The sequence below is a fragment of the Oxyura jamaicensis genome, chromosome Z (genome assembly GCF_011077185.1).
Source record: "Oxyura jamaicensis isolate SHBP4307 breed ruddy duck chromosome Z, BPBGC_Ojam_1.0, whole genome shotgun sequence".
NCBI classification, from domain to species: Eukaryota; Metazoa; Chordata; class Aves; order Anseriformes; family Anatidae; genus Oxyura; species Oxyura jamaicensis.
The window spans coordinates 48,509,997-48,537,651 of NC_048926.1; the positions used below are offsets into that span (position 1 = coordinate 48,509,997).

The window sequence follows — 27,655 nt, forward strand, 5'->3', positions numbered from 1 at the left end:
CCCTGCAGAGAAAGACTTGGGGGTACTGGGTAACGAAAAGCTCAACATTGAGCCATCAATGTGTGCTTGCACCCCAGAAAGACAACCATATCCTAGGCTGCATCAAAAGAAGCATAGCTAGCAGGGTCAAGGGAGGTGATTCTCCCCCTCTACTTTACTCTTCTGAAACCTCAATTGGAGCATTGCATGCAGCTCTGGGTCCCCCAGCACAAGAAGGACATGGACCTATTAGAGTGAGCCCAGATGAGGGCCACAAAGATGATCAGAGGGCTGGAGTACCTCTCCTGTGAAGACTGTCTGAGAAAGTTAGGATTATTTAGCCTAGAGAAGAAAAGGCTCTGGGCAGAACTTACAGTGGCCTTCCAATACTTCAAGGGGGCCTACAGGAAAGCTGGTGAGGGGTTCATTGTCAGGGAATGTAGTGATAGGTAGGTTAACGTGACATATAAGGAAGAAATTCTTCACTCTGAGGGTGGTGAGGCACTGGCAGAGGTTGCCCAGAGAGGCTGTGGATGCCCCATCCTTGGAAGTGTTCAGGGCCAGGCTGGATGGGGCTTTGAGCAACCTGGTCTGGTGGGAGGTGTCCCTGCCCCTGGCAGGGAGGTTGGAACTACGTCCCTTCAAACCAAACCATTCTACGATTCTACAATACCAAATTGCTCCCCCTTCCCAAAGCCTCTCATATATTAACATGCTTAAAATGCATAATAAAAGTAGTTATATTAAGTCCGACTTACTAAAAGCAGATTATTGCAAATATGTACTCTGATTTCCAAACAAAGCCACAACGTTAAAAAAAAAGGGGGGGGGGGGAGGAGGGGGTTCATGCAGTTATTTTGGCAAAACGTTTTCCCAATGGCATAGGCTAGTGAACAAAATGATTACAAGAAGATATGGTATGTACCATGAATTCTTTTTTGTATGCACAGAACATTTTAAAGTGTTATAATGCCACAATGCCATGTTTAAAGAAAAATAAAATAAAATCACAGGCTTTTTAAGTTATTCAGAAAAGAATAAAATGTTTGCTCTGTATTAAAGGTACTATTAAAGAAAAAATAAGATTTTATAACCCATGATTTAGTAACTCTATAATTACAGGATGGGGAGTGTTTATCTAAAAGAACAAGATGAATATTTCTTATGGCCTTATTCCAAAATCCTTTGAAACTGAAGAGTTTTTCCGAATGACTTCAATGGGCTTTGGTTCAGGCCTCAAGACCATTTGCCATTATAAGATGCACCTACTCATTTCAAACCAATATCCCCCCACACACCAAAAAAAAAAAAAAAAAAAAAAAAAAAAAAAAAAAAAAAAGCTACATCTGCCTACCGTATGTCTGTAGCACAGACCAAGCCCAAGAACCTCACAAGCAGTTGACAGAATAATCTTTTGGGCAGCAGGAGAAGATGGCTTTTTGTAATGCCCTCATGACATTTCTAGCATGAGGCATACAGTATCAGGAGGCTAAGAAGCTTTCCTGTAGTATGAGTACACCTGGACCTCATGAGTTTCCCCTCACAATACCCATGTGCAGTCCAAAACATTGTTATTTACAGAAGAAACAACAACAGAAGGCTGAATAATTTTGCACAATACAAGAAGCAGGGGAAGACATTCAGTCTCTGTTTAATCCCACACATCAGACAAACACTGTTAGGAGACATAAGCAGGCATGGAGATTTGTGTCTAGCTAGGGCAGTGTCTGATATCTAGTTAGAGTCTGTTTAGCTTACTGCTACCTACAATGGTCTCAGCATATGGCTGCTGCCCAATAACGAGTCCTGTGCTTCTGGCTCCCTGCAGTGCTGAGTCACCTCCAACATAGATGAATTGACCAGCTTGAGCTCAAAGCAGGTAAGGAGGATCAGTAGAATCCCTTGTTGTGTCTTTAGAAATTTCAGAAATTAATATTACACTGGTTTGGGTTGATTTCTTTTTTTCAACGTGGAGTAGCTCTTTCCACAAAAAGCACCCTTAACAGGCATCATGATCACCCACCCACATGAAATAGTAATGCATATAGTGTACTCTTCTTTCTCCAAAGCTATAAGCATTGGTCTATTGTAAGCACCCTTTTTTCATACCCAGGCACAGTGCTTTGGATAACTAGGGATGTGTTTCATTCCTTATATCACCTGTGGGATGCCAGATGCACACTTACCCCCACAATCTCACATTAATACCTTTTTTTCACAGTGAAGCAGGAACATTTCTTCACATGTCCAACAGGGAGCTGGTTAGTTAGCTGAATCTCTTGCTGTCTACACAGTTTGCAAGCACTGGATTTAAGGTGTTTTTTTTTAGTGAATTTAGTTTTGTTTTTTTTTACTGAATTTAGAAGTCTGTCAAAAGAGTCTTTTGTATCAGAGCAGAGTTTTCCACATTTCCCACAACATCCTCTTCATGCTGTAGGAACAAGGTTTTAATTTACTTAGCTGATCTTACAAATAATACTTGCTGCATTCCTGATTTATAGAGATAACTCAAGGTTTGACTGCAATGGAAAAAAATGCTTACTTTAAGGCTGCAGACGACTATCTGGGAGTAACTGCTCACTTCAGATACCTGGCTAACAGAATGAGTAAAGAAATTACAAAGATAGTCACTCATTATAAACAAAGACACTGCAGAATGTTGACAAAAAGCCAGCACCTTTTAAGCTAGAAAAGCGTTAGAAAATTATACAGGATGTGGAAGTACAGGCCACAGCAAAGTCAGAGGTGAATTTACACTGAACACCAAAGTCATTGCTTCCACATACCCTTTTGTTTGGAAATGGTTGGGTTTGCAAGTTAATGAACAACAAAACCCTTATGCTTTTACCACTGCATGCTTTTCAACATGTCAAGACTGAGTTCATTCATAAACATATCTATTTATAAATATAAAAACTGGGTCTTCTAGTCTGTCTTTTGAGAACAATATTTCTTGTGGAGGAAATGCATTAGTGAATGCTGTGGTTGTCCTCTGAGAAATACCTAAGAGAGGGCAAGGGCAAAGAATATATTAATGGAACAAAGAACAGAGGAAGCAAAGATGGAAAAAAATACCTTCATTTCATAAAGAAATAAATTCTTTATTCCCAATTCTCTCAGTTTTAACAGGATATAGTTTAAAATACTTCCCTGATAATTTATACAGAAATGATCACCTAACAGCTGGGAACAGAAAAATGCACTAAGGAGACACGTTTGATGTGAAAACAAGGCAGTGGGAAAAACTGAAACACAACATCCCATCCTTGGTATGAAAAGCACATGGCTATTAGCTCTTTTAGAAGATATTTTTCCTAATACTTCAGCTTACCTCTCAAATATATATCTAATTTAAATCTGATCTGAAAGTAATTAAATGGTAAACCATGTCAGTTTATGAAAAATGTATTCATAGGATTAACAGCTGTAGATTTTTACAGTAACTGTAAAACCACAGACTATTCCCTCAGTTCAGGAATAATCAGCCTCAGCTGAAATCATATTACATCTAAATTAAATTAATGTTATGCACCTGAAATATTTCTGTTTTTAAATGACTTAGAGACAGTCCCTATGTGGTCAATTACTTCTCTAGTTTGCCGCCTATTTTCTTACCTACCATCGTGTTGTTAATTACAATGTCCTTTGTGGTTCTGAAAGGAATTCCTTTCATTTATTAATGGTGATATATATCAAATAGTTACCTTTAAAGCAGACTAAGAATTAGAGTTATGTTTCTTTGTAAGATTGTTAAAACTGATTGTTATGAATCAAAATTACAATAGCTCACAACATCTCCAGTGACCACTTTAGTAGTTTGAAAAGAAATTTGAAAGACTATGTGGAGGGTGGCTCTTACATAAAACATCTTCTCCAGTAACAAATATAAAATACTTGGCAACAAAAGCCACATTCTGTAAATCTCCATTATGATTATTTATTACCTCATGCATGGAAACCAATCTTCAATTAAATGAATATATTAATTTTATTTTGTTTTATTTTTCTAATTCCACCAATTTTAAAGTTAGCAAAAGAAACTACTAAACAGATGGGTTATTTCCAGTTTTAGACACAGGTCTTTAAAAGGACAGTTAAACCATCAGGTACACTGCATTTGAGATAAAGTAAAGTTCCTCTTTCAGATCAATAGAAATGAGAAGTAACTACATCAGATTCTGTGTCCCCTCAGTATTGTATTATTTTAAATTCTGACTCTCCTGGAGATTTACAACCCTGTGAACCCCATACTATTTCCAGCTCCTGCCATAACGTCAGTTATATTACTTCCCTCTGTTTGTGCAATCTTGCAGTATTCAGCTAAAATTTAGAACCATACTTTTAATGTACTCTATGTAAAGCAACTGGACAGGACCTGGATTGGGCAGAGTGCTGAGATGCTCAACAGAGGAGTTAGGGAGAGATTGGGAGTATAGCTGTGACAGTTGAAATACTACCTTCTCCCCACCTAAAGGCTCCAAAGCTCCCTCACACCTGTTTTTGACAGTCAAGTGCCTGCAGCTGACACAAGGAGGTATCTACCCTGCTCCTGAGCTAGAAACCTCATGAAGCTGCTTTCAGCTCTTTTGGGTGCACCAGGCCAACTGCGGGCCACCAAACCTGAGTGGCTTGGATACTAGTCACAGCCAGGCAACCTGCTGTTGTGTCTGATTGCAGGGCCTCAGGCATGCCTGGTCAAGCTGTGGCCAGCTGCCCTGCACCTTGGTGTGGAAAGTATGTGCTCTGAGTCGGCCCACCATCCATGCTGCTATTCAGAGGGCCAGTGCTCTCTCTTCTCCTCTCCTCTGGGCATGGTGGGGTTTCACATGGCCACTCAGTATCACCAACAAAACCTCTCTGAGCTCGGAAATAGGGATTTGGTGGACCCTGCAATACATGGCTTTCCCAAAGGAGCCTACCACCCGTGTTTTCTGCAAGCTAGAAGCCACCTACACTCAGGCAGGAAGAAACACTGAAGTCAAACTTTGCATAAGATCTAATTTTGGCTGAAGTCACGCTCATGCTGCAACAGCATGTGTGCTTTACAGCACAGCAGTACTTTACTTTAAAGGTCAGTTCCACAGACCTGTTGGGGTAGGTATCCATACTCCAAGGTCCATACAAAATGCTTGGCTGGGCCCCCAGAGCTGCGCACCAGAGCAGTGCTCCAGAGGAGTCCTTGTGCCAAGATGTCCTTCAGCCTTTTTCCTGGCACAGTCCCAAGTACTGTGGCTGACTGGAAGCAGTGCCAAAGAAAGAGTTTGTGGAGCACTAGGAGGAGCTATTTTCATATTCGAACCTGCATCATACCTCAAGTAGCCTTGGAACATCTGCACATTCCAGAGAGGGTAAAGGAAGAAACATCCCCTAATGAACTGTATTTATCTGAATATGCATTGCCCATTGCTTTTTGTGTCTGTGTGCGTGTACATCTGTATGTGCACGTGCATACTTTTTTTTTTTTTGGCCCTGAACATGGTGTTATTGCCTTATATGTTGTCTTCCAAAAGCAGGCATACATGCATGCACAGAGATTGCCTTATACTTGGGGTCACATAACAAGCCAAGGGACCCAGACTGGGGGTCACATAACAAGCCAAGGGACCCAGACTTCTGCAGTTGTAATCCAATGTTAGGAGCTCCCGCTAAGTATCTGTCAAGGAAGAGAAGTGGCTTTAGGGTCCTGGTGTTATAGTCTTCAACAGCCATCATAGGGCAAGACAGGAGTATTGGGTACAAAGTGTTTTTACAGAATTTTTCTGGAAAGGAAGCCCTGTAAAACCAACTCTCCCATGTCTTATCACAGTAGCTGCAGTACATTTTGGTCTAGGGAAAACCTTACCAGATTATCATGGGCTTGGTTCATCTTGCCAGCTGAGCAAATATAGTACTCCTTGATAGTCCAAACCTCATATAGCTGACTGATGGAGCCAGCAATTTGTCATATGTGCAAGCTGGGCAAAAGTAAAAGATTACACAGTGTCACTTTGGGGAAAAAAAAAAAAAAAAAAAAAAAAAAAAAAAAAAAAAAAAAAAACTATGTCATAGTTCGTACTGTATCTTCTAGTACTCCTTTCCCTGTGTCTGTGAGAAAATTCCCCAGACTTGACTTTTGCCATACAACTAACATTTTGTAAACTTATTTATACAACAGGAAAGTACATTATTCCTTCCAATATGAATTCAGAACTTTCTCTTAAACAGAAAGTGACTTTGCTAGTGGATTTTTTCTTCATATTTTGGGTAACTGGATTCCTCGTTCAGATAATATTTTGTGGTAGATTCTAGTCAGCTAGAAACTATGAGCTACAGTTTATGCAAGGTCCAACTAAAAACAGTAAAAGATGACATTATTTGAAGATATGACTGTGCATTTAGCAGGCTGTTTCATCCTTGTATTTACTTGGCAAACACCTTGAGGTCTGATATCTTTTAAAAGTGCTCCATCCCAAAAAGTGTCCCTGAGCTCTTGCCAAGTAAGCATGTGACCTACTTCCTTCAGTCCCACATGGCCAGTGAGATGATTTCTCCAAACATGAAGTCAAGTGATATCTAATAAATTCTTTAGGTAATGTAAGAAACGAGATTCAAATTCATATCTATAATAAAAGTCTGAGGTACAGTTACTATGAAGAAATTTTCCCTTGACGTTCAAAGCCATGGCAGATACAGGAAGCAAAGGATTCATATATCCAAAAGGAACATGTCTTTCTGGGTCAGACTTTAGGGAAACTGAGACTCATGATGATGAGAATATGATGGTGAATGAATGATTCATTCTGCCTATCAAAGCTTGTAATAATAAGGCCTATTGTACTTACCAGATTGCTCTGTGGGTAAACCTTTTACTCCTACACACTCGTTTATATTGTGCTGTTTGTGGTTTTGTCCTCCCTATAGTCCCAATAGGCAAGACAGCTGAAAGGATCATGCAAATCTCAGATAGTGCCAGAACTGGATTTAGATGGTGTTCTTGCTAGCCTGCACCAGCATGGTGCAGGAGGAGTGTACATTTACAAGTTAGTTTCATCACTTAGTTTCCCTACTTAGACTATGACACATTAGTCCCACCTGCCCTATGATTATAATTCCATTCCCCCATCTACACCATATGCTTTCACAAACAGGGCTTCAGGCACAGTCAGCTGCTCAATATGGTTGACCAAGGCACCATTGGATACTATAGCCCTTTGGCTCTTTGTGCTCTGGGACACATGAACCGTAAGAAAATGGTGTCATGCACCAATGCTTTGCCTTGGCACATTTGATTGTGCTATACCCAAATCCTTCCTGCCGTTTGTTTCAGCTTCCCACTAGATCAGGTTGCCCAGGGCCTCATCCAACCTGTCCTTGAACATCTCCAGGGATGGGGCATCCACAGCCTCTCTGGGCGACCTGTGACAGTGCTTCACCATCCTCTGAGTGAAGAATTTCCTCCTAATCTCTAATCTAAATATCCCCTTTTAGTTTAAAACCATTTCCCTTGTCGTGTCACTATCTGCTTGAGTAAACAGTTGCTTTCCATCTTTTTTATAAGCCCCCTTTAAGTACCAAAAGGCTGCAATGAGGTCACCCCAGAGCCTTCTCCTCTTCAGGCTGAACAGCCCCAGCTCTCTCAGCCTTTCTTCACAGGCAACGTGCTCCAGCCCTCTGATGATCATCTTCGTGGCCCTCCTCTGAACCCGTTCTAACAGATCAACATCCTTCTTGTGCTGGGGGACCCCAGACTTGGATGCAGTACTCCAGGTGGGGCCTCAGAAGGGCAGAGCAGAGGGGGACAATCCCCTCCCTAGACCTGCTGGCCACTCTTCTGTTGACGCAGCCCAGGATGCAGTTGCTCTTCTGGGCTGCAAGCACGCACTGCTGGCTCATGTCGAGCTTTTCATCCACCAGAATAACCAAGTCCTTCTCCGCAGGGCTGCTCTCAGTGAGTTCTTCTCCCAGTCTGTGCTCATGTCTGAGATTGCCCAGACCCAGGTGCAGCACCTTGCACTTGGACTTGTTGAACCTCATGAGGTTCACATGGGCCCACTTCTCCAGCCCGTACAGGTCCCTTTGGATGAATGTAGTTGATTAATGAAGTATATGAACACGAGAACATGAAACCTAGGAGAAACAAAGAACTTTGAGTAAATAAACTTCACATTTATTTATTTATTTATCCTTTATTTATTAATAGCACCCAAAGCTGCATTATATTAACACAAGCAATAAAGTTTTCATATTTTATTCCTACCAGTGCATTTCCAAATCCAGGTGAAATGCTGGAAACAAGTAATGCTGCCATACCATGAACATAGAGTTTAGATCACAATGATACACAACTTAAAATGTATCCCCATGTAATTTAAAGAAAACAAACAAACAAACAAAAAAAAAAACCCCACCAAACCACGCACAACAAAACAATCAATAGTTTAGGCATGAAACCTGTAACCTAAGGGACTGTGGCCATTTCTACTTTGACATGTACCACAACAAAAAAACAGCTGTAGGAACTATAAAGATAACATACTTAATCATACTTTTTGCATTACTTTATTGAATACTCCATGTGCTGGACGTACAACTTATAGCTATAGTGTGTGTTGGCTACAATACTACAACGAGAATGTGTATTTCTTGTATTACAGAAAGAGTCGTGAAATGTATGGACCTGTCTGCATGTTTAACAAAAGGAAACAGCAATACAATAAAACTGTACCACATGTGAATATTGTAAATGATTAAGTTATAAAGTCATTTGTTCAAAAAATCCAAATATTTCAAAGAAAAAAAAAAGTATATAAAATGTAGTAAAACATAAATTACATTTAAAGGTCTGTACATGATTCATCCTGCAAATAGAAGACAAAACCAGCACTCTGTACAATATTGCTTATTTTGGTCTTCTAAAGTTCAAAGAACAATTTTCACTAAAGAGGCAGGAAAAAAAAAATACATGGTTTCACATGCAATCCAGCAGTAATTGCAGTAAATCAAGTGAGTTTATAACCCCGCACAAACCCCAACATTTTTACAATGTAGGAATGTGTATGTGGAGCCCTTTTCTGTACTTGACAACCAATATGCAATTAAAGTTGGATTGTTAAGTTAGTGCATACCTACAATATCCCCATTTTTGATTAACAGTGTATTAAGGCTGCTTGCTGCTGAAAATACACAGCAGAGAAGAAATACTTTCATCCATAAATGCAGTCAGACGATCTCATTTGGAAGCTTCTGTCACAGTCATTCATTGGGAATGATGAAGGAAAGACATCCTCTCTTCGCTCATGTTATTCCACAGGATGTTGTGGATGCTATATGTTTATGTGGGTTCCCAATCATTTTGGATAAATTCATGGAAGAAATTCCATTGAAGGTTATGAAAAAAAAAAAAAAATCCACCTCTGGCTTGGGAAGTCCCTAAGCCACAAGTTGCTGGAGCCTGGGGAAATACCCTGGGGAAATGGTACAAGAGAAATTGCCCTTGTACTCTTCCCTGGGCAGACACCATTGACTGTGTATGGAGACACACACGTGGGCTAGGCAGACCCATGGTCTCACTCAGCACAGCCAATTTTACATTTGGTTTCCCTACTTTTCTCATAATACAACCATGGATCAGTATTCTCAACTTGTTATTTTTTCAGACTCAAAAAACAAACAACAATCTTGTGTCCATTATATCAAAGAGATAAATACTATAAACTAAGCTGTTCATCACAACCAGGGCACTTCTATATGCTGAGGGCAACTGTAGTTGGATTCCTTTTTGTGTTATTGGTTTAAGCATAATTCACTAACATTACACTCACATATCATGATATATATGATGTGCAATGCTACTCAGCAATATGTTGCACAGCAACAGTACATTACTGAAAAGCAGCTTCCCTCAAGAACTGTAGGACTGTAAAAAAGATTAAACCCAGCAATTCCATACCATCATATTTGCAAAATGCTGATGGTGACAATGGTCAATAAACCCATTATATCATTATTGCTGTAATTTACATGGGTGTAGATTTTTGGTTGTGCTTCTTTTATTCAAATCAAATTCATCGATCTTAAGCCTAAGGATCTACAGTCTCCAATCACAGAAGTGATGTGAAATCCTTAGTAATGAGGCCACATTCCTTAGGCTTCTGACTGAACTTCTGCTTCGTCCATCTGAAGTGTGTCATTATCACCGAGCAATTCTGTTTCTGGCACAGACCCCTCCTCTTCCTCCTCCTCCTGAACAGGGTTCTGAGCAATGTCTTCAGCTCCATTGTGCGTGTCATCTGTGCCCTCTGAGAGCAGAGCAGCCCTGTCGGCCACTGATGCATTGGAAGGAGCTGTTGTTACATAGCCTGTGCTGGTGGATCCACTCCCGCTATGGTGGGAACCTGGTTTGGGAATGATCTGGGGGGGCATTTGCTGAGGAGCCATTTGCATTGGAATTTGGACAGGGTAAAAATTTGGCAAATAAGCGCCATAGGCGGGCATTGGCTGGTAACCATTGACTGGAATGTAGAGCTGAGGAGGTGGGACCATCGGTCTCATCTGCCCTTTCATTTGTATGAACTGCGGTTGAGGAAAAGCTGGAGTTTTCTGCTTTGGTCCAATGTACCTAGCATTGCTGACGTTACTGACAGGGCTTGTGCTGAGAGAACTTGTTTGTGTGGTGTTGCTCGCCCCAGAGGTTTGTGCTGAGCTGTTGTAATTAGAAAGGTTTCCCCACGTTCTAAGTCTGTTGTGTATATCTTTAAATCTTGGTCTTCTGTTGGGAAATTCATTCCAACACTCCAACATTAAAGTGTATATCCATGTGGGGCAGTCGTCAGGACATGGCAAAACCTGTCGATTCCTGATCATCTCAATGACATCCTGGTTAGAATAACCACAGTAAGGCTGCAGGCCATAGCTGAAAACTTCCCACAACACAACTCCATATGACCATATATCTGAATCAATAGAAAACTTGCCATACATAATAGCCTCAGGGGACATCCAACGGATAGGAAGAAGGGAATTTCCCATCAGTTTGTAGTAATCAGCAGCATAAACTTCCCTGAAAAGGCCTAAATCTGATATTTTCACATTCAGTTTATCAAACACCAATATATTTCTAGTGGCTAAGTCCTTATGAACAACATGGTGGTTTGAAAGATACTCCATTCCTGCAGCTATCTGAGTCACGATGTGGAAGAAGTCTGCTGGTTCCAGAGTAGATTTGACTGTCTTGTCATCATCAGTGCTGCCAACATCCGAATGGGGAGATCTCATCACCAAGAACTCGTGGAGGTCACTGTGGGAGCAATAGCTGAAAATCATGCTTATAGGTTGTTCCTTTGTCACAATTCCCAGCAAACAAACAATGTTTGGGTGCTGTAATCGTGATCTCATCATTGCCTCATGTTTGAATTCTTCCCGAAGAGCCAGTTCTGCTTTGTCTTTAAGTGTCTTGATAGCAACAGCTTGCGTTTGTTCACCTGGTGCAGTACCAAAAAGATGACCCTTGTAGACTTTGCCAAATCTCTCCTCTCCTAGTTCTTCCATAAACCGTACAGTAGACAGATTGATTTCTTTAAGTTTAGCCTGAAATGAAGTAAAAAAAAAAAAAAAGAAAATAAAATAAAATCAGTAAAAAAATCACAGTGCTTTCTGAAAAACAGAATCTATTAAAGAAAAGCTCACAGTGGTTAAATGCTCTGAATGGAAGATAAATTGTGTCAAAATAACATTTCAGCTTTTTTATATGTTCACATCAGCATATTGATTTTACAGTTTACCTTGGAATTAGTTATACTATTATCAGAAGTGTAAATTGAATTGTGCTGCAAGATGATGAGCATAATTATTTCAATAAAGGAGCTACCATATTTCCTGCAAGCTAGATGAATAATCAGTTCAGAGTAAGTCAGGCTAATGATGATACCTATTAAATGCAACTGCACTTGCCCTACAGTTCAGAACAGATGTGCCCACTGTCAGAAAGGCCATGGGTGCTGAATGAGGAGTTGGCAGCTGCAGAATGAACTGAAACATCCTTTCCAATAAAAGGAGGTTTGAACCCTCCCTCTTTCAGTTTTCCAATATCAGATTTATCTTTTCTCCTCCATTGCACTATAGCAACAGCCCCTGCCTGCAGGCAGCAGTACACATCACTGGTGCTGAGAAACCTTGAACTAGCTGTGTCAAAGAGTGGAAAGGAAGAGGAACAGAAGGAGGAAGGAGCTTCCCTCTGATACAGGAAGGAAAAGCTGGCAAAGCCAAGTGAGAAATCCCTGGAGACTGCCTCCCATCTCCAGCTAGCAGGGAAAGAAAGGGAGTTCATGATGGTGATCTGATGGGAATGTCCCAAGCAGCATGGGCTGCAGAAGTCCCTGGCCAAGCCAGGCACAGCCAGCACAGATTCACACAGAGGGCACTGCAGCAGGAGGGAGCACAACAGGCTGGAAAGAGGCTTTTTCAGGTGATCTGGGAACAAGCTCTGATTTTAGTGGCCAACAGACTGTGAACTATACCAGACAGTTTCCAGCACAGCCCAGGCTTAGCCATGAAACGTCCTCCTTATCATACAAAATCAATGCAACTTGTTACAAACAGTAACATTCTGCAAAAATTATGCAGTATCCTGAACAGATTTTGTCAACTGTTTCAAAGTGGGCATTGCTTTTGAAAACGTGTGCCTTTTAAATGCTATGATTAGGAATGAAGCATTAGATATGAACAGGATTTTAACATGGAGATCATTTAGGTGACCCAGAAAGTTATATGCAGGAGATGAGATCTATAGACAGCAACTCAAAGCTGTTTTCATTTCACCATCATTTGTGAAACACTGCCTGTTGCATCTCAGCTCAGCTCCCCATTGGTGGTGGCTAAGAATACCAGCAGAATGAGCCAAAAGATTAGAGATGAAAACCCGTTGTGCATCCTGCTTGAAACAAGCTAACCAGGCCTGTTGTTACCAAGAGTGAAAATGAGCTGCAGGCTGAAGATTGGATCAGAAATAACAACATTTCCAGTCACTGAGACAGGATGCAGAATGGGGATTGACAGGTAAGTGCAGATGTCATGAAATATTTTGTACTGAAAGCTGTTGCCTGAGGCCAAGATTTCTAGACACAGCCAGTGAATGTGAGACCTCATTTTCACTAAAGTAGATGGCCATCACAATATGAAAACTAGGTCCCATGCAAAGTGTCTTGATTCCACCACAGAAAATCCAAGACAAGGTAAATCATGACACATTGGAAGTCTGTGGCATAAGCAAAATCTGGGAAAAAATACCTGCTTGTGTTGATTAATGAGTGGCATTTCCATGTCCTGGCTAGGAGATGCCATCAGCTGTCGGCGCTGTGGTGTAGCAGCAGATGCCTTCTGTTTGTTTCTGCACATACAGACCAGGAAGAAAAGGCAGGCAATAACCAAAGGGATTGCTATGCTGGGAACCAGGATGTAGAGGATTCCCATTTTGCTGTTGTCACGTGGACCTGTCAGCACAGAGATGCTCATTGTTTACAATAAGTATTTGTAATGCATTAACAATAAAGAAAAAATAAAACAAATGGCAATGATTTCTAACAATACAATTTTTAACAAAAAGGAAACACTTCTAAATTGAGAACAGAAGTTGTGTTACTCTCCCCTTCCTCATAGTTTTCCATTAAATATTTCTAATACATTTGAATAAACATAGCAGCAAGCAGTACGAAGATAAACTTGGACTCCCAGATTTAATGCAGTTTGTGTTGGCTGTACCAGCATATGGTTTATTTCACTTTATTTTTGAGGCTTCCAGTGGTAGAAACTGCAGAATATAGCCTTGACTATCACTGCAGTATCCTGTCCAGGGAATATAAAATAAGTGAATAGTCTTCAGCACAGTATATAAAGCAGTAATCTCAATGTGATAAACCAGGGCACACCGTTACAGTCTGGCCTTCTCATTTCACTTCAGCCATTGCACCAGCACTTTCTCCACTTTTTAACTCCACTGGTACCACTTCCACCCAGAATAAAGTAAATCTCACCTCCCACTGACAGAGATATTGTTTGCTATGTACTTAATAAAATTAAAGTGTTTTTGTGTTACAGTGAGACAGCAATGAAAAGGCCATCAATACATTTAATAAGACTATTCTGGAAGCTTTCTGAAATACTTGGTACTTAGAGACTGCAGGACAGCATAGTGACGTCCAAAATGTTCACTGGAACTGCCTAGGAAGTCTTCAGCAGTCCGTGGTTTTGCTATTTGTGGCTACTGCTTTCACCACAACCACATCCCCATGCTACTTTATACCATGTTACATGCAATGTAGAAATTTATTGTATATGTCAAATCTTGTTACTGTAAAAAAAGTAAAGTTAACTTAGAAATTTCATATCATTTTTGAGTGCTCTTAAATATACAGGCAATCTGTAATGAAAATATTGTTATGGCTTCCATGGTACATTTGCTGCTGCAGAAGACATGGTTTTCTTCCTAATGAAGCACAGTACCAATTGCTTTGTCACATCTAATGACTGTTACCACTGTAGCAGCTCTAGAATGAAGTCTGCACCAATACAGGGAAGTAAGCAGACTGCATTAAGCTATGAGAGGCAGCTTTTTATTTTTGCTCTCAGTTGTGCAGTACAAGATCTACAAGTAGACAGCGTAGGGCACTTCTGATACAATCATCTGTTTCATGACATCCCTGCTTCTGTGCTTCACTCAGTTTCCCTGCAGCCAAGCGCAGTGTTGTATCTCCCTCTACAGGATCTAAAAATCTTCACTGACTCTAAGATGCCATACAAAGCTGAAGCAATACATCACTGAGTAATGTGAGCAAACCAAACTCATACAGATAACAAGTTTATCACCTGGCAAGAAAATATTAAATATATATAACACAATACAAGGGTGCCACATTATAGCAAGTGAAACAGTTGAAAGCTTAACTCTCCAAGTAAATTGCACTTGTAAAATATGGACAATTAAAAATCACATGGGATTTGAGACAGTAGTAGGGGAAAAAAGAAAGAGAATACATACTACAAGAAGGTATGTCACACAGTTCCATGCGTACGTTTTTATTCTTTGTAAAACACCAAGGCCCATCCATCTGACCTCCAGGATTTCGGCAATATGCATGTCCTCCACCTAGCTCTGGAAACTGTGTGCTTGTCAGGTCATGGTTGTGGGGACTCTGCGAGTCCCAGAGTTGACAAGTGTGACCAGATTTGGTAACGCTGACTGTCCCTCTGTAATCTGCTCCAGAACCATTGTAGCATTGATGATCTGTTAGAAAGGGTTTGGCAAAAAGTAACAAATAACAAAACAATCAGGGGGCAGCAAATCCAAAACAGCTGAAGTGCATAGGCCACATATGTAAAAAGCAAAACCAAAGCAAAAATAAACTGAAACCAAACCAAAACAAAGTATGTTAGGATTTAAGTACTTGAATTTGGGTACTTCAGGATTTAAATCAAAGCTCTGTTTTTTGAAATTTCAGTTCTGTGGCAGTCTGTCCCCTCTGATACCCAGATACATCTGAATTCTGCCTTTGCGTGTCTCAGCCTATGGCTATACACACCGTTATTTTGTACCTCTGTATGGTAGTTAGTACTAAGTAGCATGTATGGACCTTTAGTTACAGGACAAGATAAATTCAACTGAACTAGAATTATGAGTTTCATTTCAGGAAAAGTCTTCTGATGCCAGCAGTGTAAACTTTGTACTACTATTATTTCTCATAATCTTCTTATTTTCTGACATGCTGACTTCCAAGAGAAATAAGTGTTGTATCTTCTATTGCCTTTTGTCAGTTTTTCCTTCTTTTTTCCTTTATAAAAAGGGGATTCAAGCTTTTCTTCTATTTATATACATCACTTTTTTATCTGCTGAACTATCTTTATTCTCTCTGTTTTGCTGTTACCCTCTCTCCATACTTTTTGAGTTGTTGTCTCTCATATGTAGCAGATGAACTGAAACACGCATTTTTCTGCATGCTTGCAATATTGTGTCTTCTTCATTTTTCTAAATTTCCCTCCCCAGCCCTCAGGAATCCAACACTCGGAAAGCTTCCGTTTCTCATTTCCTGAAAAAAATTGAAGGTATTTCAACTGCGGCTGTTCCACCAGGGGGAGCCCCACTGTCTCTGACAGTCACAGAGAGCTACACTTTCAAATGTTTGCTGCACTTCTTGTTTTTCATTCTCTTTCCTTTTGATATATTTTCCCTGGCTTATCTGGTTCCACCATCACTTTCTCAGTTACTTCTGCTTCCCAGTTACACTGGGTTATTGCCTTCACAGCACACAGTGAGTCTTGCATGCCTACTCTTATGTCATTACCCCTGTTCCTAACTCTGGCTTCAGAGAACGGATATTCAAAATAATCTTATCACTCTTTGAACTTAAAACATTTTTAGTCTCTCAGACCTTCCTTGTTGAGTTTTGTAGGAGGGTGGTGATTAATAGCTAGGAAATCTAGTAGGCAGAAAAATTGTCAGCACATAACAACTGACAAGTGAGCAACCCTTCTACTCCTGGATGCAAATGTATATCCACTCAGGTGAGATTAAGGTTTTCACCCATCCTGTGTGGTTGAGGAAAGACAATTACACCCCCAAGCTCAGTTTGCAGTGTTAGTGCTGTTGTGGATTTCCATATAGTAAGAATGAACATTAAAAATTAACTTTCTTAACAGACTTTTCCAGTGAAGATTCCACAGCATATTTAAGGTTTACTGACATGTAAACAGAGCTCACAAATAGCTTACAGGGGGACTCTTCCAGAAAGGTAAGAATGGAGTCAAAGATGGGGACAGGCACTTGGGAAGGGAAGCCTGCAACGCATGCCTGCCCCTAGCATATCTGAGGCAGATAAAACCTCTTTGAACACAGTTTTGTAACCCAGGGTGGTTGGCAGAACCCTTTCCAGTACTACGCACCATCCTTTAAGCTTCCTCACCACTCTAACTGTCCCTTACAACAATGCAAGATTATGGTCAGTATTAACATTGCAAAAAGCAGTATAGTGACTTACATCGGCTGAGTCTCTCCACAGGGATCCCAATCCTTATGCAGTTGGCAGCTTCCAGCGTGTCAGGTCGTGGGAGATCCTCACACTTAGGCAACTGCAGCTGCATCAGTATGAGGGGGTTTGACCTCGCAATGTTGTACTCCTGTCTACAGAGATCATTCTCCAGAACTTCACATTCATCCCGGCACAGCTCCCTTGGCTTCGGGGTCCGAGAGCGCTCATCACACAGAGGAAACACAAAGTGGCAGAAAGATGGTATGGCAAACTGTGAGCACTGATCAGACAAATGTGTGGAAGTACCAATCATGGTAAATGCAGCTGGGGAGGAATAAAAATACTGTTTAAGTATTAATTCACAATACATACACCAAACATAATTTTTACATCATTTTCTTTTTACAACTTTCACCTTTTCCTGAGGCTCTGAAAGCCTGCTGAGCAGCAGGGCAATGAGGTCATCTCTACAGGAAAGGTTAGGTGACAAACACAGGGAAAAAAAAAAAAAAAAAAAAAGGAAAGGAAAGAAAAAAAGAAAGAAAGAAAAAAAAGCATTCCAGGGACCCTCTGACATCTGCACATAGCTTTTATGACCTCAGTTCTTAGAAAACTACCCTTGTGACTAACTCCAAGTAAATTGTTGGCACTTGACTAACTTTAACCTGAAAGGATAAAGATCCAAGGCAAGATTCACCTGACAGAATGCAGACCAAAGTTTCCAAAGTTTCTAGTTGGATAAAATTTGAATGAGGAACATTTAGCTTCTTTCTCCTGTAGACATTTTGATCAATAACCAAGACAAGTGTTTTTCAAGCCTTGACAGACAAAAGGAAGTATGCCATTGGAATCTGGAGAGATATTGCTATTAGTTGATAAGAGAAGCCTAACGGGCATCAGTTTGGGGAAAAATAAATGTAATCAAAATCAGAATAGTGATCACATTAAGATGAGTATTGTATTGGTTAAGGACTTGATCCTCCCCTTCAGCTCTCACCACCTACACACTAATGTTTATCTGGGAGTTTTCTTGCATGTTAAAATGTAATAATAATAATAATAATAATAATTAAAAAAGAGAAATGCACATGTTGTGCATCATGTATCTGGGGATGAATCAAGCTTTAAACATAGAAACATTCAATCTCACACTGGAAAACATCAGTTGTGAGTGAGGCTTGCTAGACTGCAAGAAAGGAAATGAGTAACCCACATCATTCAACAGTGTCTTTATAATCTATGGATCAGTTCTTTCCCTCTTGTATAGCTCTCTCCTTCCTACCATTTACTTTCTGCTGCCACCTGCTATGAGAGAACCTCCTGTCTCTTCCTAAACACCACACATACAGCAACCCCAGCTCCAGCCTTTTGTACAGCCTATACCTTTGCTGATTTTAATACAGGAATGTAACCTTTCATCAGTCAGGTATGTAATGCTGCATGCAAGCACAACATCAGGTCTCAAAAAACAGCTATGAGATGTGCATGTCCCTAAGACTAACAGGGAAAAATTCAACTTGAAAGACAGAAGCAGTTGGCTATCTGAAATATCACCCTAATTTTTGTGAAGGTGTTACAGAATTTAGATTGCCAGGATGGAAAGGTGCATAATTTACAGTCATGGCCTTATTTTGATGGGAAGCACAAAAGCAAGCACGGGTGTGTAGTAATAGCATAGCACAGAAACAAGAAATGCAGATGGACAAACACAGGGAGAGTCTGATTACTGTGTGCCAAAGGGCAGGCAGCAGTACTGGGAGCAAAACATCATCAACATAAAGTGTTTCCCCATCCAAACCCTGCATATCATTGCCAAGATCCTTGGTTTTCAAAGTCTGCCAGAAATGGCCCAGAAACCCCATTAGCTACTCATGTTTTTCTAAGCTCCTTTGCTTGCTCCTACAAAACTATGGTAAACCCCTGAATTTATTCTTGTACTCCCAAGTCTCTTTCCAGATTGTCTCTTTTCAGACCGAAGACTGAAAGTGGAGCATCAGAACAAAGTATGTGGGAAATATGTTGAGGACATCTGAATGAAATATGTGGGAAATATGTGGAAAGATTAAAGCATCTGAGGGGTTAATTTTTTTTAGTCAAACAGATCTTAAACAGCACAGTAAAGACATTGCTAATCACACATATCCACAGTTCAGGGGTGAGATCCATGCACTCTTTATCATTGCCCTTCCGGTCTTTAAAGTAATGTTTCAAGTTTGAAAGAAGGCTGTTTCTCATATTACTGCATGACCAGGACCAAGTAGCACCACAGGCAGTAGAGATGTAGTGATTTCATTCTGAATCCAGAATGAAAATTCCCTGTAGATATTACAGAATCATAGAACGGCTCGGGTTGGAAGAGACCCTAAAGATCCAGTTCTAACCCCCCTGCCACGGGCAGTGACCTTTTCAAGTGACCTTTTCAAGTGGTTGTATTGTTGGACGGTAGGTGTCACCGTTACCCAGTCACAACCTCTGCTGAATGGTGTACAGTCCTGAGTACAAAGAAATTCCACCAAAAACTTAAAAAGCATAGGCAAAAGTGTAAATAAAATCTAAGGAGAAGTTATACAGCAGGTGTTTTACCTAACCAGGTACTGTAATTTCAAAAATATACCGGCATTTGGGCAGAGAACACCCAGTATTGCAACACTTGTTTTAAAACTCATAAGAACAAACCATACTGTAAAGTCCTCAGTGTATCATTTGCATACGGCATTTGGTATGTCCTTCAAATGTATATACCCTAAAAATGCTAAAGTATTAATGCTTCATCATTACTGCCTATCTAGGTACTAAGCAGTTCTATGTGGTGGTTCACAAAGTTTTCCGCCTAACGAAAGTTAACAATAGAAATTCTCACTAACTCCTGTACAGTGTCCCAGCTCTCAGCCTCCACAAGCTAACCAATAATTGGTGGTACTGGGGAACCACCAGCCAGATCATGAATCTTCAAGCTGTATATTCCAGAAACAAATATGACTTGATCAATAACCATTTTGTGCATCCAATCAAGACAGATTTGATGTCATAGGAAAAATGGGGTATCTATACTATGAATTAATTAATGATAGAATGGCAAAAAAAAGGCCAGAATTCCAACAGAGTACATGAGAAAGAAGGGTGGGGAATGAGTCATAAAAGGATAAGGAAATATTGGAACTGAGGTTTCAGTTATCCCAGGTTTGATTACCATATCCTAATGTCAAGAAGAGAAAAAAACGACCTGGATTTCTGGCCTGACAATGACCCTTTAAAGTAGTATCTTTAAGAGGATAGACCTGACAAGTAAAGTCAAGCTTTTTTTTTTTGGCAACTAGTTCTGTTTAAATTCCAGATTCAATTAGTTAGCTGTATCTGGCCAGATGCAAATAAGCTCCTGATGAACTGTACTAATTGGCTATATAACAATAGAAGGTTTACCCTATTCCACAGATTATTTGCTTGCTCTTAATTGTGTCTATCAGAATCGCAGCTGCTATCACCAGTGATCACTCTGATGAGTGAAAGTCCAGTGAAGAAAAATCTGCCTTGATATACAGCCCATTAAAAGTCATTAATGTTTTTGGAAACCTATTGTTCTGAAATGATGACCAGAGAAGGAATCAGCAGGGGCAGAGCACAGGAAGGTCAGCTCTTGCTTTATATAAATCAGTGTGAAATCCAGACTCTTCAGTGACTATGCAGTATGGGAGGAAACAAGGGAAAGACCACTATACTTATTTCAAGAGAACTAAGGCACAATTCATTTTTAGATCAGAAGGCATTTGCTTTTCAAAAAATCTTGTGTTGGAATCTGTCATGCATGAACAAACTCCAAGCTGTTAAAAAGAAAATGTCCTAATATTTTACTTAAGGGCAACGAAAAAGGTTTTAAAAAACAGCAGCTATTTACCTTCCTTGCATCAAATTCTGCTATCTGCACAAGTGAGAGAATGGATCACCTACTTTGTTTGAGGTTTAATAAAGGATATCTTAATCAGTGACTTAAAAAAATGAAAAGGATGACAACGTTGCTTGTACCTCAATTAGATATTTCCATAAATGCTTTCTGTCCTGTTACAGAGATGTATAATCTTACCAGTAATTCGGTTTTCAATTTCCCCTTGCATCTGGAGGGAGTCCACATAAATAGTCCTGTTTCCAATGATTCGTGCACATGCAATTCCTCTGTATGGCTGACAGAAACCATCTTCATGGTAATCTTCTCTGCAAAAGACGGGTTAGGATTGTATAAGCCAATGTCTAGGACTGTACATTGCAATTAATTTTTACAGAACATATTCTTATAAAAGGAAAAATCCCCAAAAATGTAAATCTAAAATTGTTCAGTTCCCCAGATACAGCTTTCTCCTTCAATTCTCTCTACATTAGTATTAATGAGGCACCCTGTATATAGCTTATTAGAGAAAAAAAAAAAAAGTAAAACAAAACCTGAGATTAATTTTGAAATCATATGCTAATAGTAATGAAGTTTGACAGATGAATTTACTAAAAAGCTGTTAGACTGAGGCAGCAACATAGATTTTGTTACATGTCCACATGCATTTTTGGCATCTAACTGCATCCAGTACAATTAGAAAAACAGTTGGTTCTCTTCTCCCACCTCACCCTTGCTTTCTTCATTTCCTGTAGTGAACAGCATAAGACACCTTGCCAAGCTTTAATTAAAATAAGGAATAGTTTTTGAATGCTTAGTTAGGTAAACAGAGTGAATAGTAATCAAGGTTTTAACCTTTTGTCCTCCTCTCCCTGGTCAGAGTCAATACCAAATTCCTCTTCCTACCAATAGTTTAATGTGTTTTTCAACTGAATGAGTTTCTGGGCCAACTTCAACTCCCTGACATCATTGTAAATATTTTGACATAACAGGACTAGCCTAAAGGCTCAGTCATTCAGCACAGCATCCTCAAATCCCAAGTAAATAATACAGAGCTGATCTGTAGATGATAACTCTCTGAGCCCTGCAAAGGGGCTTCCTAGTGAGAGCACTCTCAGAGAGAATCTCCACTATGCCATGTGTTTCCTCTGGCACAGCACAGCCTCTGTGCCAGGATACACTGCCTTGATGGATTCATAGCACATCAGTCATTGCATGATGTACTGAAAAAAGCATAAAATGAGACCTGGAAAAACATCACTCCAGAGAAATCCTTGGATACCCCAAAACCTAGTCATCTTTCCTAACAGTCAGGTCAAAAGTCTGAGGCATCCCCTTCAATACCAGCAATACATGAAATATTACTCCTATATTCTTCTGCACTTCATACTCTATTTATTACCTTCAGATGTTAATACCTGTTTTGGCTACACATATTTCAATTTCTCCTACACCTCTCTCCAAAATCCTTCCTGTTTTGCATGTCACATGAGCAGGACAAGGTTGTCAGTGAAAACGTGTAAAACTACAGAACTCCAACTGGGCCAAACCAGCACTAAAACCTGCAGTCTGACAACAGCTAGCTATGATGAGTGCACCACCCAGCACTTAACACAGTGCTGCGTGCTGCCTTTTATTCCTGATATTCTATTCTGCTTTAGGATGTTCCTTTAATTTTTTCTCTGCTGTGTCTCCCTGATAAAGCTCTTCAGGAAAATGTCACCTCTATTCCTTAGGTTATAAACTCATTGGAAGTTGGAGGGAGGGTAGGCAGCACTATCCACACAGGGTAGCCAAATGCTGGAACCATCAATCATCACTTGAGCATCAATCCTCCCTTGCTTCCTGGAAAGATGATGACTTAACAGGACCTGACCCATCACACAGCTGCTAGATGAAACATGCTGATTTATGATATGAAGTGTCTCATGCAGTTGTTGTCTCGATCTGGTCCTTATTTCCTACCATAGTATGATTGGTGTATGTTTATAAAACAACATTTTTTTTTCTGAAAATTCTGAAACAAATTCTGCTTCCAGAAAGATAGGTAATTTTTTGGTTATGGTGGATGAAGCAAAAGAGGAGTCTTTCGGGATCAATTAAATGCTGCAGTTAAATTCTTTCACACTAATAACAAAACCTCTAATTTTGTAAAAACTGCATCATGCCTGAAGGGACAAAAATATCAAAGCAGTTTCTCTGTGCCTGTTTTATGATCCTTGACCACCTCAGTAGGAAGTCGGCAATTCCCATAAGGAGCTGAATGAATATGAAACCCCTATTTGACCTCTTTCTCAAGACTAAATTTTTACCCCTATAGCCCTATCCTGCAGAACAAAGTCTGTAATGTATCTAAGTGAAATTGTACCTCACACCTCAACTCTCAGTGCAGGTCCCTCTTGCGAGCACAGGGAAAAAGAAAGAAAAAAATAAAAAAAAAAAAAGAGAAAAAGAAAAAGAAAACCAACTATAAAAACTAGCACGGGTTTGGTGACAAAAGAAAGCAGTATGATCTCTTACTTAGCTCAGTTTATTTATTTCTGTCAAGAACTTCTAAATACAGCTTAGATACTATATATACACACATATGCTCCCCTCTCTCATGTTATAGTCAACTGCTGATTAAACTGAACTGGATATGACCATTACCATGGATGCAAGCAAAAGTAAACAGTAACCTGATGTCAGATACCCTAACTGAAGCAGAGCTCTTGCTCTACACGTATCTTTGTCAAGTCACACAACTCAGCTTGGCCACTACTAGTGATCAAGGGGGGGAAATTGTTAGTCTTTTGAGCAAAATGTTTGATTTTGACAAAGCTGCAGTAATGGCAGCACTACTGCTACTTAGAGTCTCCGTATGGATTTCTCTTTCCCTCTGCTACATATAGACTCAGCACATGGCAAAGTGTTTGCAGTAAAAAGCAAGGTGGGGGAAATCTGATAAAATAGTGCAGGAGAGGCAGCATGCTCAGTTCAAACAGGAGGCTTTGGAACCATGTGCTTCTTTGATTCATGCCCTAAACCATATGCCAGCAATTCAGTTGATGATTAGAGCAAGAGTTAAAAGCTGCTGAAAATAGGCAGAAATACTGACTCTTCAATTTCCTGCTCCTTGAGCTGTAAAGTCTGCTCTGATCAAGAACCCTGGTAAAAGCAGAAATCTGACTCCACAAGAGGAATCCAGAAGATTTGAATTTGTCCTACCTGCAGAAATCTTACAAGCTCACTAGGTATTATTACAGCCATAGATTCTATTCGCCACTTTTCTTTCTGAATGTTTCAAGACTGCATTGCCTTTTCCCACCAATATTTTTCTTCCATTTTAACATAACTTTATTTATTTATTTTACACATCAAAGAGTCAGGAACATCCTATATCTTGGCCTTTTTTTTTTTTCTTTTTTTTTTTTTTTTTTTCCACCTTTGCTAAAGGACAACTCACTTGTAACAAGTATTTCACAGAACCCAATTGGAGTGCAGGCAAGATAGGTATGTTCTCCCACTAAGAGAACTCTTCTCACAGCTGCTTGTCAAATTGTGGGTTTAAACCAGAGCTTAGGTTTAAAAACAATGTTGTAAGGAATCTGGCTAAACTCCCTTTTTCTAAAACAGCAACTTTTGTTTCTCAGGATGAATACCATTAGTTTTTCCAGACTCAGAAGTTGATCTTAATGTGAGAACAAAAAAGTTGGGAACTAGCCTTTCTAATATGCAGATAGAGGAGTATGAAGAGTTCTGTATGGAGAACATGTAATTTAAAGTAGCATCCATGTTTTGATCTTATGCACAACATGGGGTGTATCTAATATTCACCATGCTCACGAGGTCTGGAAACATTGGGAGATATGCAAGTTCCTCAGCACACACACATGGCACTACTCAATTAAACATAGTAGGCCTTCAGGTTTGTGGGCAGAAGAAATCTGCATGAAAGGAAGAATTAAACAAATTATATAAAAAGCTCAGTGGTGCAATGCCTGTTGAATCTCCTTTTAACAGTGGAAAATGTAACTTCCTGGGATATCATTCACTTCCTGTGAATCTGTAAAGGAGGTGTGGAAGACCCACACCTAGGTGTCCCTGAATGGGAACAAAACCCAGCACACATGGCTGGGAATATCTGTAGACAGAGAAACCCCACCAATGGTTTGAATCCAGGCCTGCTGTTTTTGAGCTGTTATGAGATTAGATAGATACTCTGGTGCAGGACATGCAGTGCCTTCTGCTCAGACACCCCTCAGGTCCTGAGGATGGGCTGCAAAAAGCAGTAGCTTTCTATTTGATAGTTTGAAAGAAATGTTATTCAGAAATAATGGTTTTCTTTAGCTACAAGTATTTACTGTATGAAAACAACTGTACCCCAGGTCATGCAAGACATCACTGTCCTCCAAAAGTACATGTAAAAAAGTCCAAGGCTGCTGCAAGCACTGCAAAAATTCACCGAGCACTGCTACCCCTGCACAGTAACCATCACTATATTTCCAGAGATGACACAGAAAGAACACTGAACAAAAGGCTACGAAAGAAAATACCTAGGAAACAAAGAGGCTTTTCTGAATGGAAAATCTGAAATGCTCAAAGAATACATCTGGGCATAATACGCTATATGAGATCTATGTAACACAATCTATTGTATGCAACTGTCACAGTCGAGTAGGCCAGAGGGCATATGAAACAAAAAAGTCCCAGTAAATAAAAGGCAATTGCGGAAACTCTGTTCAATGCTAAAATATTCTTGTGATGCATGTAAGTCTAATGACAGCTTTCAGCATACATTGGGTGCTTTGAAAATGTGAGAGCTCAGCTACTATCTTTACTTGCAAATGATGAAAGCACTTGAAGGCATATTTAGCGTGAGGGCTCATGATGTGAATTTTGAATGCAGAGTTGAGAGGTGCTAGAGATACTATTTATTTGCTAGTAAGATACCTTTTTTCTGGTTGCCTCCCAGAAACTTAATATGAAAAGACAAAGAGATACTTAAGCTAAAATATTTTTCCTGATAACAGATGCAACACTATGCATCAGTTGGAAAGAGGAATTCAATTCCTCCAGAAAACCCAGAAAGGGGAATTTTGACTCAGCAAGTGAATAACAAGTCATTAGAAATATAACAATCTTTGATTTTTTGTTAGACATTGAGAAGCCATTTTATAATGTAATAAGTAACTTAATTCTTCACTGTAATTAATTCAGTGCTGGTATTAGAAATGATAGAGGCCAACCCCTGTATGATATAGATTCATATTAAAACATAAGCAAGCCCTGAGTATTCCCTGTAATAATGTTTGTTAACCACAATAATTAATAACTAACACTGAAAATTAAATAACTAGAAATCAGTCTTAGCATAGGAGCAAGCTGGAGAAAGGGGAACTAAACAACTTGCAATAAATAAAGTAGTAGTTAAGAAAAGCAACTAAAACGGTGGGTTTTTCACCTATATAGGAAAGAATTGTAAGTAATACTCAAGCAGTTTCCTAAGAAGGAATTTTGAGATTCCACAGAAAAGAATGTGACAGATCTTCTGGAGTTTCATTATTCTGCATGCAAAATTGAAAATTTATCTGTTGAAAATAGGGTTGGTTTTTGTTGTTGTTGTTGTTGTTCCTGCTGTTTTTATTTGTTTGTTTGTTTTGTTATATTACCAGCTTCTGTACTCCATTTCATGGTTTTGAAACAAATAGCAAGATAAAAATCCTGAAGGTTCAGATTAGACAGTCACATTGACTACATTAAATATATATATACCAATCTACACTTTTAATACAATTAACATGTTATTTACAATTATAATTTGATAATAATTTGTTTACATATATTCAAATAATAAACTTAGAAGTTATTTAGAGGGACACAAAATACAAAGAATTACAGTAATAAAAGCGTTATGTTTAGTGAAAGAGAGGCAAATCACACTAAGGTGTAGGAAAGCTGTTATAAAGCTGTTATAATAAAACATCATGGATTTCTGTCTTTCATGTACATATACAGGCATGGGTTGTTTACATTGCACCTCCAACTGGGAACTGTTATAATCTGGCACTACAACCTTTGTAATACTTTTCCCCCACTCTTGACAAATATCATGTCATAGTGTCAGGTCACAAGGGAATCACTTTTCAATGGCTAAAATGAGTTCACATCTCTTAACAGTCAATAACTCCCCCTGAAACAGGTCACAGAGAAGATCTTCAGAGAAGAGAGACATATTAAGTTTTCATATGTCTTTGTCCTATACAATTTTCCTCTTGTCAAAAATATAGTAAACCTATATTACTATTACTGTAGAAAAATACTTGGTACTTTCAGGTCAGGTTTTTATATTTAACTTTCAGAGAAAATATCAAATTATTATCAAAGTATTATCAAAATACTTTAAATTCAATTTCTTGTTTCACCATGTATTGTCTTTTAAAGTAATAGTTTCAATGGGGTATAAAATAGCTCCTTCTCATAGACTTCATATTGTGTGGAGGAGATCAATGGGAGTTTTACTACTAACTTGCAGGGCAACAGGACTGGGGTATAAATATTTGATGGAGGAAAAGAATGGGATTTTTCAAAAGCCATATTGCACGAACTGTTTATCCACTGAGAAGGGTTGGGTTAATGCCAACTGTTCCTAACGTTACCCATAATTTCTGCCCATACAGTAACAAGAAGAAATGAGTTGGTGGCTTCAGTGAGCTTTTCAAAATGGAGCTATACAGGAAAATCTCAGGGAAAAAAAAAAAAAAAAAAAAAAAAAAAAACCAAAGAAATGGGAAAAATAAATGGGTTTTTTAAACCCAGCCAACGT

General features: G+C 39.4%; 1 protein-coding gene and 1 long non-coding RNA gene across 4 annotated transcripts in view; both read right to left on the minus strand.

Annotated features, from left to right (window-relative positions):
- Positions 1-1,937: 1,937 nt before the first annotated feature.
- Positions 1,938-5,538, minus strand: LOC118155725. Its single transcript, XR_004745986.1, has 2 exons — positions 3,311-5,538; positions 1,938-2,410 (listed from the first exon to the last, which is right to left on the minus strand). It is a non-coding gene; the product is annotated as an uncharacterized LOC118155725 (long non-coding RNA).
- Positions 5,539-8,132: 2,594 nt separating this feature from the next.
- ROR2 (receptor tyrosine kinase like orphan receptor 2) overlaps positions 8,133-27,655 on the minus strand; it is a 149,233-nt gene continuing 129,710 nt past the window's right edge. For all 3 annotated transcript variants that reach the window (XM_035310534.1, XM_035310536.1, XM_035310535.1), the window contains exons 5-9: positions 21,052-21,179; positions 16,983-17,297; positions 14,990-15,235; positions 13,243-13,445; positions 8,133-11,544 (exon numbers count right to left, since the gene is read on the minus strand). In XM_035310534.1, the coding sequence (XP_035166425.1) occupies positions 10,102-11,544; positions 13,243-13,445; positions 14,990-15,235; positions 16,983-17,297; positions 21,052-21,179 (2,335 nt within the window). In that variant the 3' untranslated portion in view covers positions 8,133-10,101. The remainder of the gene's footprint in view (positions 11,545-13,242; positions 13,446-14,989; positions 15,236-16,982; positions 17,298-21,051; positions 21,180-27,655) is intronic.